Here is a 12139-nt window from a genome sequence, read left to right as displayed (position 1 = left end):
TGATGACCCATGGACGTGAACTAAAGGGGGAGAATGTGGGTGGGAGGGGTGTGCCGGGGGGGAATGGGACAACTGTAATAACATCATCAATAAAATATATTTTTAAAAAATGTGTTGCCCATGGAACTACTTCACCCCCCACCCCCCATAACTTCCCAGCACTGAAGGTCCCACCTAGGCATCCCACCTGAGTCCCCGGGGCTCTGCCTGGGGCAGTAGAGACCTGGGATGGGGGAGGGGCTCCTAACCCCGCCCCTCAAATGCTGACCCCCTACCGGGGGACCAGCCCACCCCCAACCCTGCAACGCCAGTCACCCTCTGTTACAGAAGGGACGGGCGGGGGGGGGGCGGGCGCTGACCATACTGACCATATCCTTTCACCGAATGCACCCCCCTCCCCTGGGGTTCGCCTTGCCCACCCCCAGGGAATTACAGCTCTCAATGCCAGAGACTGCTGAAAAGGGAAGGAATTAGTTATTCAAAAGTTATACAGACATAAGAGGGATGACTTAATGTTTTCATTAAAATCCCAAAGTCCCTTAAAACACCCACAAACACACACAGTCCCTCCTTCCCCGAGTCGCCCGGGCCGGGGTACCGTATGTCAGGAAAGGAAACAGAAGTCCGTGGCTCAGGCAGCCCCCGGTTCTTCCCACGGACACGTGCTCGGTGGGGAGCCTGCCCCCCACCCCCGGGAGTCCCAGCACCATCAGCTGTGTCGCCGCCTGCATCTCCACTTCTCAACCCGGAACCTCCTGGCACCTCCTCGGGGCCCACCAGCAAGAGTCCCTTCGCCCCCTTCCTCCCCTGCTTCCTAAGTCTCATGACAAGAGCACCCCCCGAAGCCACGCAGCCCCAGCCTTGCGTGGCCGCCACGCCTGAGCTTAAACCCCAGCACCAGTGCCCCCCGGCAGCCCCATGTCCGACCCCGCCCAGGGCCGGCTGCACCGGCGGCATTCCCGTATTTTCCCAGCTCTCTGGGCTGCCCCAGTAAGTCCGGGCAGGCGCGGCCCCGCGGCGTGGAGCCGGTCATCTCCGAGCTCTCGGGGTCGGCTGGCTCTGTGACCAGGGGGAGCTGCCTCCCAGTCACGTCGTGGGTGGAAGTCACTCCCATCTCCCGGCTCAGAGCACGGCCACGGCTGTTTAACTTAGAAACCGGCCCAAAGTCCCAGGCGTGTTCAATGGCCATGCCTGAGCTTCTGTGCACACGTGTTGCTGGGGGGGCCGCTCTCAACGGCCCTGCTCCGTGTGTCCCACCCCCAGCTCACACCTCTGGGGCGGGGGAGGACATCCTACATTGTTTTACTATTTCCTGGACACCCTGAGCCTGGACCCCATTACAAATCCCTATTGGGGGCCCCCGGCTGCACCCTGTCACACCTCCCCCTGGGCCTGGTGCCTCTGGAACTGCCCGCACAAGCCCCTTGCACACCTTTATTAGTGCGCCCCCATTGCCCCCAGACCCAGGGATCCTGGCAGGCCCCCCACTGCCTGCAGCACCCCGGAGCCCCAGCCCCCAGCGGGGGAGGAGGAGCGCCCCCCAACGCCAGAGCTCAAGCCAAACCCCCAGGCATCTTGGTTTCGCTTTTATTTTTTTTAAGATTTTTTTTTTTAAATTTTTAGAGAGCGGGGAAGGGAGGGAGAGAGGGAGAAAAACACCAGTGTGTGGCTGGCTGCCTGTCGCACGCCCCTCACCGGGCACGGGCGGCACTCAGCCCGCCGCACCGCAGCAGCCGGGCGGTTTCGGTTTCCATTTCTGCAGACAGGCCAGGCCGGGCGCGAGGAGGCAGACGAGCCGCAGCAGACAGGAAGTCCGGGGGTTCCGGGGGGCGCGCCCACTGACCCGGGCCCTGGGGACGCAGTGTGCGGTGCTGGGGAACAGCCAGGAGAGCCGGGCAGGTGTCTGCCCCCACGGGGCACCCCACCGGGCGACAGGACCGGTGCCTGCCACCCCCGACTGCGGGAGAGAGGCCACTCCTGGTCACTCACCCGGCCCAAAGGACCGCGGCCCCGCCCCCGTGCACCCAGCAGGGAGCTGCGGGCAGCCTGCCCTGCGGGGACCGCGCCCTGCCGAGGGCTGCTGGCCCTGGAGTGGCCTCCGACCTGGCCTCAGACGGCCACGCCAGGGACCCGGAGGCCACGGCCCCACACGGTCTCTGTCGTGAGGATTATGTTAGACTGACTACTTTTCAGAAACGAAAGACTCAGGGGGGGCCTTTTACCTCCCCCTTAACTGCCTACAAGCACCCCCGCGGAGTGCTGGCCTGGCCCAGCACCCTCGGCCCAGGCATTTAAGGTGTGGGAGGCAGCGGGGGGGTCCGGGGGGAAGGGGCTCTCCCGGGTCCCTCAGAGAGCGGGCAGTGTTTCCCAAACACTGGGGTGGGTCCCGGGGCCGCTCTCCAGGACCCCAGACTCAGATGAAGCCCCTCAGGTCCTCCATTTGCCCTCCTCCCAAAACGTCTTCTCAACGTCCAGCCAAGGACCGCCCGGGTTCACCTGGTCACTCAGTTTTAACCCCCGAGGACCACGCATGACACCTTCCTGGCTTCTGCACCCCAACCGCAGGCCAGGCCAGCAGGGTCGGACCACCCGGCCTGGGCCCCAGCGGCGTGACAGCGGTGTGACCCTGGGTGAGCCACTTCACCCCTCCGCGCTTTGCTCTTGGCCTCTGTAAACTGGGGGTTCACCATAGCGCCTCCCTCAACACTGAGCCCAGCACGGGGCCAGGTGGCTGAGGTTTCGTTTCACTGTTCCGCCCTTGGAGACACAAAGACCCCTTCCCTCCTGCCCCCCCACACCCCCCTACCCCGGGCAGGTGTTCTCGGGCCCAGGAGTGGGAAGTTCCACCCGGACCCCAGGAGCTCAGCCGGGCCACGATGCCACGACTCCAGTCTCGGACGGCAAGGGAATCCGAGACAAATGCAGACGCTCACCCCGCTGCCCGGCTGCCCGCCACGGGCACACGAGGCTCCCCGACCCCTCTGGAGCCCTCAGGGCCGACCGCCAGCCAGTGCTCCTCCGAGTGGGTTAGCGGCAGAAGCAAACCCACCCAACACAACCCGCCACATCCAGCCCTGCCCCTTCTGTGGCTCCAGCCCGGGCTCCACGCCCGTAACCCCAGCACTCAGCACTAACGCAGCAGAAGTGGAGAGATGGAGGGACTGGTGCCCCCCCCAGCCCTGGGGGCACATCCTGGCGATTACCCGGGGCAACGGGCAGGGAGGCCTGCCATCCACTCTGCACACACACGCACACACACGCACGCACGCACCCACGCACACAGCAGCACATGTTCCAGCGGACCTGCTTTGAATCATTCAGCAAATATTTATTGAGCATCTACTGTGTGCGGTCACTGTGATAGGGGACTCGAGAGTTGGAAAAGTTTAGTTTAAGGTAAAAAGTTTTAAGCCAAGCAAGTAATATAGATGTTCAAGCTTTTGTTTCAGAAACTACAGACAGACAAGGCCCGCCCTGGCTCCCGGGAAAACAGCCGGCCTCCTGGGGCGCTGCTCAAGACCGCCGCCGCCTGGGGACAAGGGGGGGCATCCGGGCCTTTGTGTTCCAGGGAGGGGGGGCAGATGACCCCCTGCCCCTGGGACCGCTAACCGCCCAGGACAGGAGTGCTGCAGTCGCTCTCACCTGACCCTCCCTGGATTCCAAACCCCCTCCCCACACCTTGTTTGCTCCCTGCTGTGGAAACCTGGGCCTGGAAAGAAAAGGGAAGATGGTCCGTTAGGGTGTGAACCCGCCATCTCCCCAGACCGCCGGCCATCCGAATACAGAGCCCACAGAGATTCAATTACTGTCATTGCTTATTGGGTTTGGGGTGACAGGCAGCCCGGACGCCAGCGTCTTTTCCGGTTTCATCTGCGCGGGGACCTGGGAGAAGCAGCGAGCAAGAGGCCAGGGTGTCCCCTGAAGCCAGAGAAACAGATGAAGTGTGACTGGGGGCAGGGGCCAGTCTTTAGGGGGGGCAGTCAGGGTGGGCCTCAAGGGCGGAGAGCCAGCTGAGCAGAGGCTGGAGGGAGAGGGTGGGGAGGGGGCCGCAGAGGACAGGGTGTCCCAGGAAGGACAGGGGCCGTGGGGCCGGGGGAAGGGCGGCAGGAGGGAGGTCAGAGGGCATCCGTGCGTGCGCGGCGTGGGGCTTCCACTGAGAGCCGGTGGGGGGGCAACTTCCTGGGTGGGCTCTGCCCCTGCGGCCGGCCGGCAGGGTCTCCAGGGGACAGGGCGTGGGGGCTGGGGGAGGGGAGGGGTGGAGGTCGAGCAGGGGGCTGGGCCCCAGGTGCTGCAGAGAGGAGCCCGACGGTCAGGGAAGGCAGGCGGCCTGGTGCAGGCAGGTCTGGGGGAGAGAGGAGCTGGGCCTCAGAAACGGGAACCCCAGAGGCTGGTCAGACACCCTTGTGGGGGGAGGTCACAGTGGCTGGGGCTGAGGAGACACACAGGTCCAGGGCCAAAGGCTGGCCTGGGTGCTGTCAGGGCGTGCGCGGTTTGTGAGAGCACAGAGCGGGGGGGGCGGGGGGGGTGTCCACAGGAGAGAGCGCGAGAGATCGAAGAACCACAGCCCGAGGGCGGAGTAACATCCGCTTACCAGGGGCCTCGGGGACCAACCAGCACGGCCCCCACCGCCACCCTCCCCAGGGAGGGGCCTGTGCAGGCTGCGGGGCCGTTCGCCACCGCCCCCCCCCGTGCCTGGGGTCCGGCTCCCATGCTGGGCCCTCGGAACCCCCCCGCACTGGGCTCAGCCCACACTTCCCATCGCCAAGGAGGAAGGAGAACCTCCAATTCTCTCCAAGAAACAAAACAGAAATTTCTAAAAAAGTGACAGGTGCCTCCGGCAAAGGACCCGGCAGAACTGTTCCGAGGGAAGGGCTGCTGGAGGGAGCCCTTCAGCCCCGGGAGACCCGGCTCTGCGGCCGGGCCGCCTGCCGGGCCCCGTCTCCCCATCCCGGGACGCAGGACGATGAGCGGACCGCCCACCCACGGAGCCCACGCGGCCCGCGGCCCCGGCGGCGCCCCCTCGGGCCTCACCTGGCGCGGGGACGGCCCCGGGCAGCCGCTGTCCGCACTGGCTGCAGAACTTGGCAGCGTCCTCTCGGGGGACGTGCCCGCAGGAAGGGCACGCCATGCCTGCTGCGGGGCGCGCGCTCTGCGGCCGCCGCGGGTCTGGGAGCGAAACGCCGGGAGAAGCGGCCGCCTTTATTCGGAGCCCCCGGTCATGTGACCGCCGTCCCGCTTCAGTTTCATTTTCTGGAAAGTGAAAATACCGCCGCTCCGAAGGCTCTGCCTCCCTCCGAGCGCAGCGCAGGCCCCGCCCCCGCCGCTCAAGGCCCCGCCCCCGCCGCTCAAGGCCCCGCCCCCGCCGCTCAAGGCCCTGCCTCGTCCCAAGCCCATCCTCCAAGTCCCTCCCGCCCCCCTGGTAGGGGACTGAAGACTTGGAAAATTTTAGTTTAAGGCCAATAGTTAGAAGCCTAGGAAGTGATGTTCAAGCGTTTGTTTCAGAAACTGCGGACAAGGCCCGCCCTGGCTCCCGGGAAAGCAGCCGGCCTCCTGGGGCGCTGCTAAAGACCACCGCCGCCTGGGGACAAGGGGGGGCATCCGGGCCTTTGTGTTCCAGGGGTGGCGGGGCAGGCGACCCCCTGCCCCTGGGACAGCTAACCGCCCAGGACAGGAGTGCTGCAGTCGCTCTCACCTGACCCTCCCTGGATTCCAAACCCCCTCCCCGCACCTTGTTTGCTCCCTGCTGTGGAAACCTGGGCCTGGAAAGAAAAGGGAAGATGGTCCGTTAGGGTGCGAACCCGCCATCTCCCCAGACCGCCGGCCATCCGACTACAGCGCCCACAGAGATCCAGTCTCTGTCTCTGCTCCCTGGGTTTGGGGGTGACGGGCGGCCCGGACGCCGGGGTCTTTTCCGGTTTCACCCCCAGCCCCAGCCCTTCGCGCCCACTGCCCTTTCTGCGGCCTGGCCCTGGCCCTGGCCCCCCCGCCCCCCCTCCCGGCCTCCTGAGCTCTCTGCCCGTCAGTGAGCCCCAAACTGTCCCCACCCGGCTGAGCCCGCAGGCCAGGGTGACTGAGGGCTGGGACGGGGTGGGAGGAAGCCAGAGGCACGGCTCGCCTGGAACCCCGAGATAAGACATGGGCGCCTCGGGCAAGGAGCTCACAGGTGGGGGGACCCGGTGAGCCCTGAGGGCAGGTGCACTCACAGCCAGCGGACAGGCTGGCTGAGTGAGAGCCCGCCCCCCACCAGGGACCACCCGCAGGGGGCCAGAGCTGGGCTGTGGGGTGCCCCCCCCGCCCCCACTTAGAGTTCCTGCTAATGGGCTGGGGCTGCCATCTAGGAAGCTGCTGCTCCTGTCACTGACCATCTGGCCCCACAGAACAGCATCAGACCAAGGTCAGGGTCATGCCTGTCCACGCCAAGGCCGAGGATCCCAGGGGACACTCAGCGCGTCCAAGGTTAGAGTGGAGACAGTGTCTCAGCTCCTGGAGCACAGACACCCGCCTGCCCAGCTGCCGCCCCTTCCTGCTGGCTGCGGACCCAAGAACCCTGCCAGAGGGGTGGCCGAGCCGGCTCCTGTGCCTGCCGGGTGCAGCCAGGGGACTCTCCGTCTGGTTCTCCCTGAGTGCCGCCTCAGCCCCCCTTCTCCCTGGTCTGTGGCAGGGCTGCCTGCCTGCTGCCCTGGGCTCCAGGACCTCCTGGGGGCAGGGCAGGGCCAGAGCCCAGACACGGGGTGCGCCGTTCCCCCCTGCCTCCTCCCACCACAGCCGGGCCCCAGCCTCCGGCTCGCTCGTCCCCACGGCAGCCAGGTGCCCGGGGCAGCCCCCGGGGCAGCCGCCTGGGCGGTGCGGGCGCTGCCGGCCTGCGCAGCCCGGGTCTCGCTCCTTCCCTCAGTTGTCTCCCTTCTCTCCGTGGCCCTTCTCCCCCACAGCAGGGCTCGGTGAGCCCCACGAGGGTGCCTGTCTCACCAGTGGGGGGCCAGAGGCTGCCCTGGGGCCTGAGGGCAGAAATACGCTTCCCAGGGCACTCAGCTTCCAGACTTTTCCCCTCCCTTTATTTTCAACCACTGAATCTGCCAAAACGCAAAGCCCATCCCCCACCACCAGCCGGGACTGGGTGGGGGTAGGAGGGCGCCTGGGCTGGATGGTGGGGGGTGGGGACTGCAGGGATCCTGGCTGGCGGCCCCTGCCACCCTGACACGCCCTCCTTCTGCACCGGCCTTGTGGCTCCGGAGCTGCCACCAAACAGCCGCCAGCCTGGCAGTCACCCCTGACCTGGGGAGGCCCTGGACGGCCAGGGGACCCTGTGCCCTGGGCAGTGGGGTGATGTGGGCGGGAATGCCATGCTCCTCAAAGCCGCTGCGAAATAAAGACACGGCCCGTTTCGGAAACCACACTTCCCCGCCGTTGCCGTCAGGGGAAGGGCAGGATTCCCGCGGGGGAGGCGCAGCCCGGGTCCGGCCGCCCCAGTGCACCGCCCGCCCAGCAGAGGCCCCTTCCCGGCGTCCAAACTCATGCGTCCAGCCCCGGGGGCCCCGCGCCTGCGGCTGGGCCTCTGGGAGGGTCGCCGGGGCGCCCAGAACGCGCAACACCCGCAGGCGGGGCTGACCCTGGGGCTCGCTGGCGAAACCGAAACCGGCGCCGCCGGAAGAGTCGGCCCGGAGGGGACGGGGGCCGGACACGGCATCTGGACGCAGGCGCCACCACCTTGACCCCCAGCACCGCACCCCGCGCCCCCGACCTGTAGGGCATCCTGGCACCCATGTGACCCGCACCCTTTACCGCGGGCCGGCACCACGCCCCGCGACCGCTCTGCCAGGCAGCCCGCGCGCGTGTCACTCCCGCCCCGCAGGGTTTCGTTTCCGGCGCCCGGGTCCCGACCCAGGAATCCGCGCGGGTGGGGCCGGAATTTCCCCGCCGGGTGCCGCCCCTCCCCCCCCACACGCGGCCCGCACGGCGTCTCCTGCCGGCGCGCGCAGATGCGGCGGCACCCGGCCCGCCCTGCCCAGTCCGCACCTGGGTCTCCCCAGCCCCCCACGCGCCGCTGAGCGGACCCCGGAGCCCTGGGCAGCCGAGGTGGGGGATGCGCACAGGTTCCCCAACCCCGTGCCCAGAACCTGGGACGGAGTCCACCACCTCGCAGAGCCGGCGGACCGCAGGGGAATGGCCCAGTGGACACCCGGCCGGTCACTGAACTGAGCTTCAGGCCCCCTCGGGTGCAGAGCGGAGGTCACCCGCCCTGGGGTATCGGCCCTGGTGGGGATTAAGTGACCACGGCCATGGCGGTGGGGGCTCGCTGCCCACCCCAGGGCTCCACTGGTCACTGAAAGATAACCCAGAGGCCACCTGGGTCTGGGTCTGCGCCCCACCTTGCTCCCTGCCTCAGTTTCCTCATAGTCCCGCAGCCCAGGGCTGTCAGACAATTAATAATGATAATGCATTCCCCTGGCTGGCGAGGCTCCGCGGATCGAGCACCGGCCTGTGAACCGGGAGGTCACCAGTTTGATTCCCAGTCAGGGCAGGTGCCTGGGTTGTGGTCTCCAGTTGGGGGCGCTCGAGAGGCAACCACACAGTGAGTGATGTTTCTCTCCTTTTCTTCCTCCCTTCCCCTCTCTCTAAAGAAATAAATAATTTTTTAAAAAAAATTTAATAGGCTAATTTTTAAAAAGATTATTTATTTATTTATTTATTAGAGAGAGGGAAGGGAGGGAGAAAGAGAGAAAGAGAGAGAGAAACATCAATGTGCAGTTGCTGGGGGTCGTGGCCTGCAACCCAGGCATGTGCCCTGACTGGGAATCGAACCTGCGACGCTTTGGTTCGCAGCCCATGCTCAATCCACTGAGCTACGCCAGCCAGGGCCAAATCTTTCAAATAATAATGCAGCAAATGCTCTTGCTCCAGACCCCAATCAAAGTGTTTGATGTAGATTATCTCACTCCCTCCTCACCACCCTCTCCCCCTCGAAGCAGCTCTGCCCTGGGCACCCGTGGGGGGCCTGGCCCAGCCTGTTGCTCCCGCAAACGACAGGATGAGTATTATTAATAACCAAGGCCAGTTCCTGCCCCACCCACCTCTCTGCCCCCCGCTCCTTGCCCACCCTGTCTAGTCACACTGTTCTTCCTCTGGGCAGCACACAGCAAGTTGGGTCTTTCTTGGGGTTCCCCTCCTAGAGGCCCCCCACTTTCAGGGTTTGATCCTTTCAGAGCGAAGGGTCCACCGTCCAGGAAGATCCATGCTGAAACCCCTGAAAATCCCACCTGGACCCTAGATGGGGAGAGAGACCCCAGCCCCGCCTCCTGTCTCCTCCCCACTGGAATCACACTAGAATGCTCCTTCTTTTATTTTATTTATTTATTTATTTATTTATTTATTTTTAGAGAGGGAAGGGAGTGAGAGAGAGAGAGAAACATCAGTGTGTGGTTGCTGGGGGTCATGGCCTGCAACCCAGGCAGGTACCCTGACTGGGAATCGAACCTGCGATGCTTCGGTTCACAGCCCGCGCTGAATCCACTGAGCCACGCCAGCCAGGGCAGAATGCTCCTTCTTTTCCCCAAAGCTGGGGCCACCGTGTTGCCCCCATGAGTGTGCGGCGGCGAGCCCTCGCTCAGTGGTGTTCATGTCCGCACTCGGGGCCTTCCCCAGAGTCACAGGGAGCCACCGAGGGGCCCGCAGGGTGGGTACGGGGCCAGGCGTGGCCTGAGAAAGGGGTTCCCGGCCTTACTCGGTGTCCTCCATTGTGAAAGCCGGTGCGGCCTTCAGGAATTAGAAATCTTTTTCAAAACCTTTACAAAAATTAACAGCTGACCGTCAATATGACATCATTTTCACACGTGCAGCGCTGCAGTGAGATGTTGGAAGCCAACCTGCCTGGTTTCAGGAGCTGTAACTCCCACCAGGACTGAGGCTGAGGCTGAGGCTGAGTGAGCGACCTTGGGACCAGAAGCCACTGAGGAGAAGAAGCTTATCTCCCTGCAGGGGCGCCGCCTCTGCCCCCTTTCACCTCACCCTGCTTGGTCCCCAGTGCTTGGTCGGTTAGCCAATGATGGGTAAGATTCCCCAAGGGGGGAACGACCTAAGACAGGCACGGTCACGAAGGGGCCCTCAGGGAAGGACTTGGGGTCTATGGAGAAAGGGGGTGATGGACCCTCACCCCTCGGCTTTGACATAGCCTGAGTCCTCATTCTGTCTGCGAGAAGTCTCCTAATCTCTTGGCTGCCTTACTTCCCCTGCCTGTTTAAGCCTGAGAGAATGACAGCGGGTGGTGCAGCCCTGTGCTGGAAAGGGCGGGTTCCCTGGGCGATCAGGCCTAGGAAAGAATTTGTAAAATCCTGTGAAACCTGCTTTGTTTAGAATGCCCTCAATTAAATCATAAGGGACCAAGCAAGAAGTGAGTTTGTTCCTCAAAGGTTCACGGCCCTTCAGCTCACTGACCCTGACTCAGAACAGGCCCCCGTGGTTCTTTGGACGTTGTCTGTCGTCTGAGCCTCACTGCCTGACACTGATCGATGAGCGTCCCCTGTGCTCCTGTGCGCACTGAGCCCCGTGAGAGCCCACCAAGGAGCAGGCTCCCGGCCCTTCTCCTCCGAGAGATCGGCCCCTTTCCTCCCCAGGCAGGTCACGTCTTGGTAGACTTACTCTCCTCTGTGGCGGCTGGGGGGTGGGCCCTGCGGGCGGAGCCCCCTTCAGTCAGACATTTGTGTGACCTACCGGGTGGCCCTCCGGGCTTACACTTCTTCCCCATTGAGACCAGCCTCACCCAGGGAGCTGCCCTTTGGATTTAAAGGCCATTTGAGTGTCCCTGGGGATTGCCCGTCCACCCCCTTTTTGGTGTCCTTGACCACCCTTTAGGGAACCAGGGGGACAGGACAGAGGTCTGAGCACTCCCCACAGGAGACGGGAGAGGGCAGGGCCGCGCTCCGGCCTCCGTGCGTCTGTGCGTCGGGGGAAAGGGGGCCTCCGCCCACCATCAGAGCCCCATCCAGCGGGTTCGCCGGGGCCGGGGCTGCGACAGGCACGTGGAGGCACCGGCTTTGGAGCCGAACCAGCCACACGACAGCCCAGCCGTCTGGGAGGAAGCCGCTTGGAGGAGGAGGAGGCGGCCTGCGGTCCCAGGTCCCGAGACGCCGGTTCGCGGCCGGCCAGCGCAGGCACCGTTCCGACGGGTGGTAGATTGGGGCTGCCAAGGGCTCCCAGGTGGAGGCGGTGCAGCACCAGGCACCGAGAATCTGGCGGGAAGTGGCGCCGGCCACAGGGAGGCTAAACCCCCCGGCACGAGTCCACCCAGGAGAGGCCGGACAGAGGTGCCTGGTTCCACAAGAAGGGCCCTCCCTCCCCCGCCGGATGGCGACGCAGTGAATGTGTTCACAGGAAAGTCACAGGAGGCTGGAAAACAACAAAAAAAACCTGTGACGTAAAAAACACATACGTGTTCTGACGTGATTAAAACATGACCCAAGCTAAGGACCAGGGCAGGTGTGGTTGACTTCGTGGGGTGGAGCCAGGAGCAGCCGGAGCCAGCCAGGTGGAGGAGGGGGTGGGGCCTGGGAGGAAGGCGGGAGCAGGAGGACACAGCCCAGGGACTCGACCAAGGCTCCAGGTGCCGCCACCTCCAGCTTTGTCCCCTGCAGGACGGCGCAGTGGACGCGGCAGGCCCAGACACCGGCCCCCCCGCCTGGGGAAGCTCTGCCGGTCAGACGCGCCGCCCGGGTCCAGGGGATGCTGGGTGGTTCCAGACGTCCTCAGTCTTGTGGGAAAATCAGCGTCTGCAGAGAGGGTCCGCAGGCACCACGCGCCCTGTCGGCCAGCCTGGCTGGCCTGCAGGAAGGACGGGGTCCCGCCACGGCGCGGGGCCAGCGGAGAGGCCCTTTGCCAGGCAGGCAGTGGGGCAGGAGGCCGGGAACCGGGGCTGCTGCTGCTGCGGAGGGCCTGGCCCGCGGCCCCCTCTGGCCCCGGGACCCAGCGGCTCACAGCTGGCCCTGTGTGACCGGGCGGGCCGCCCAGAATGCCCCATTTATTCCGAGCCGCATCAACAAAACCGAGCAGGACAACGGGCCTGTGTCCCGGCTTCGATGGCACCAACTTGGCGGCCTCCTACAGACCCGAGTTCCAGCTCCAGTTGTTCCCGTGAGGGGGGAGGGGGAGG

At 64.9% G+C, this 12139-nt stretch overlaps 1 protein-coding gene across 4 annotated transcripts in view; it reads right to left on the bottom strand.

Annotated features, from left to right (window-relative positions):
• The window catches only part of RNF213 (ring finger protein 213), an 84631-nt gene extending 76764 nt beyond the window's left edge, over window positions 1–7867 (bottom strand). The window contains exons 1-3 of one of the 4 annotated variants that reach the window (XM_045836957.1): window positions 7773–7867; window positions 5729–5759; window positions 5032–5250 (exon numbers count right to left, since the gene is read on the bottom strand). In XM_045836957.1, coding sequence (XP_045692913.1) covers window positions 5032–5128 — 97 coding nt within the window. In that variant the 5' untranslated portion in view covers window positions 5129–5250; window positions 5729–5759; window positions 7773–7867. Of the gene's footprint in view, window positions 1–5031; window positions 5251–5692; window positions 5803–7272; window positions 7543–7772 lie in introns of those variants that run through there. The other 3 variants (XM_045836956.1, XM_045836955.1, XM_045836958.1) reach the window with 3 other exon arrangements.
• Between the last annotated feature and the right edge of the window lie 4272 nt (window positions 7868–12139).

This window comes from Phyllostomus hastatus, unplaced genomic scaffold (genome assembly GCF_019186645.2).
Source record: "Phyllostomus hastatus isolate PE091 unplaced genomic scaffold, TTU_PhHast_1.1 phas_contig_210, whole genome shotgun sequence".
Lineage (NCBI taxonomy): Eukaryota > Metazoa > Chordata > Mammalia > Chiroptera > Phyllostomidae > Phyllostomus > Phyllostomus hastatus.
This window is presented reverse-complemented; position numbering and strand designations above follow the sequence as displayed.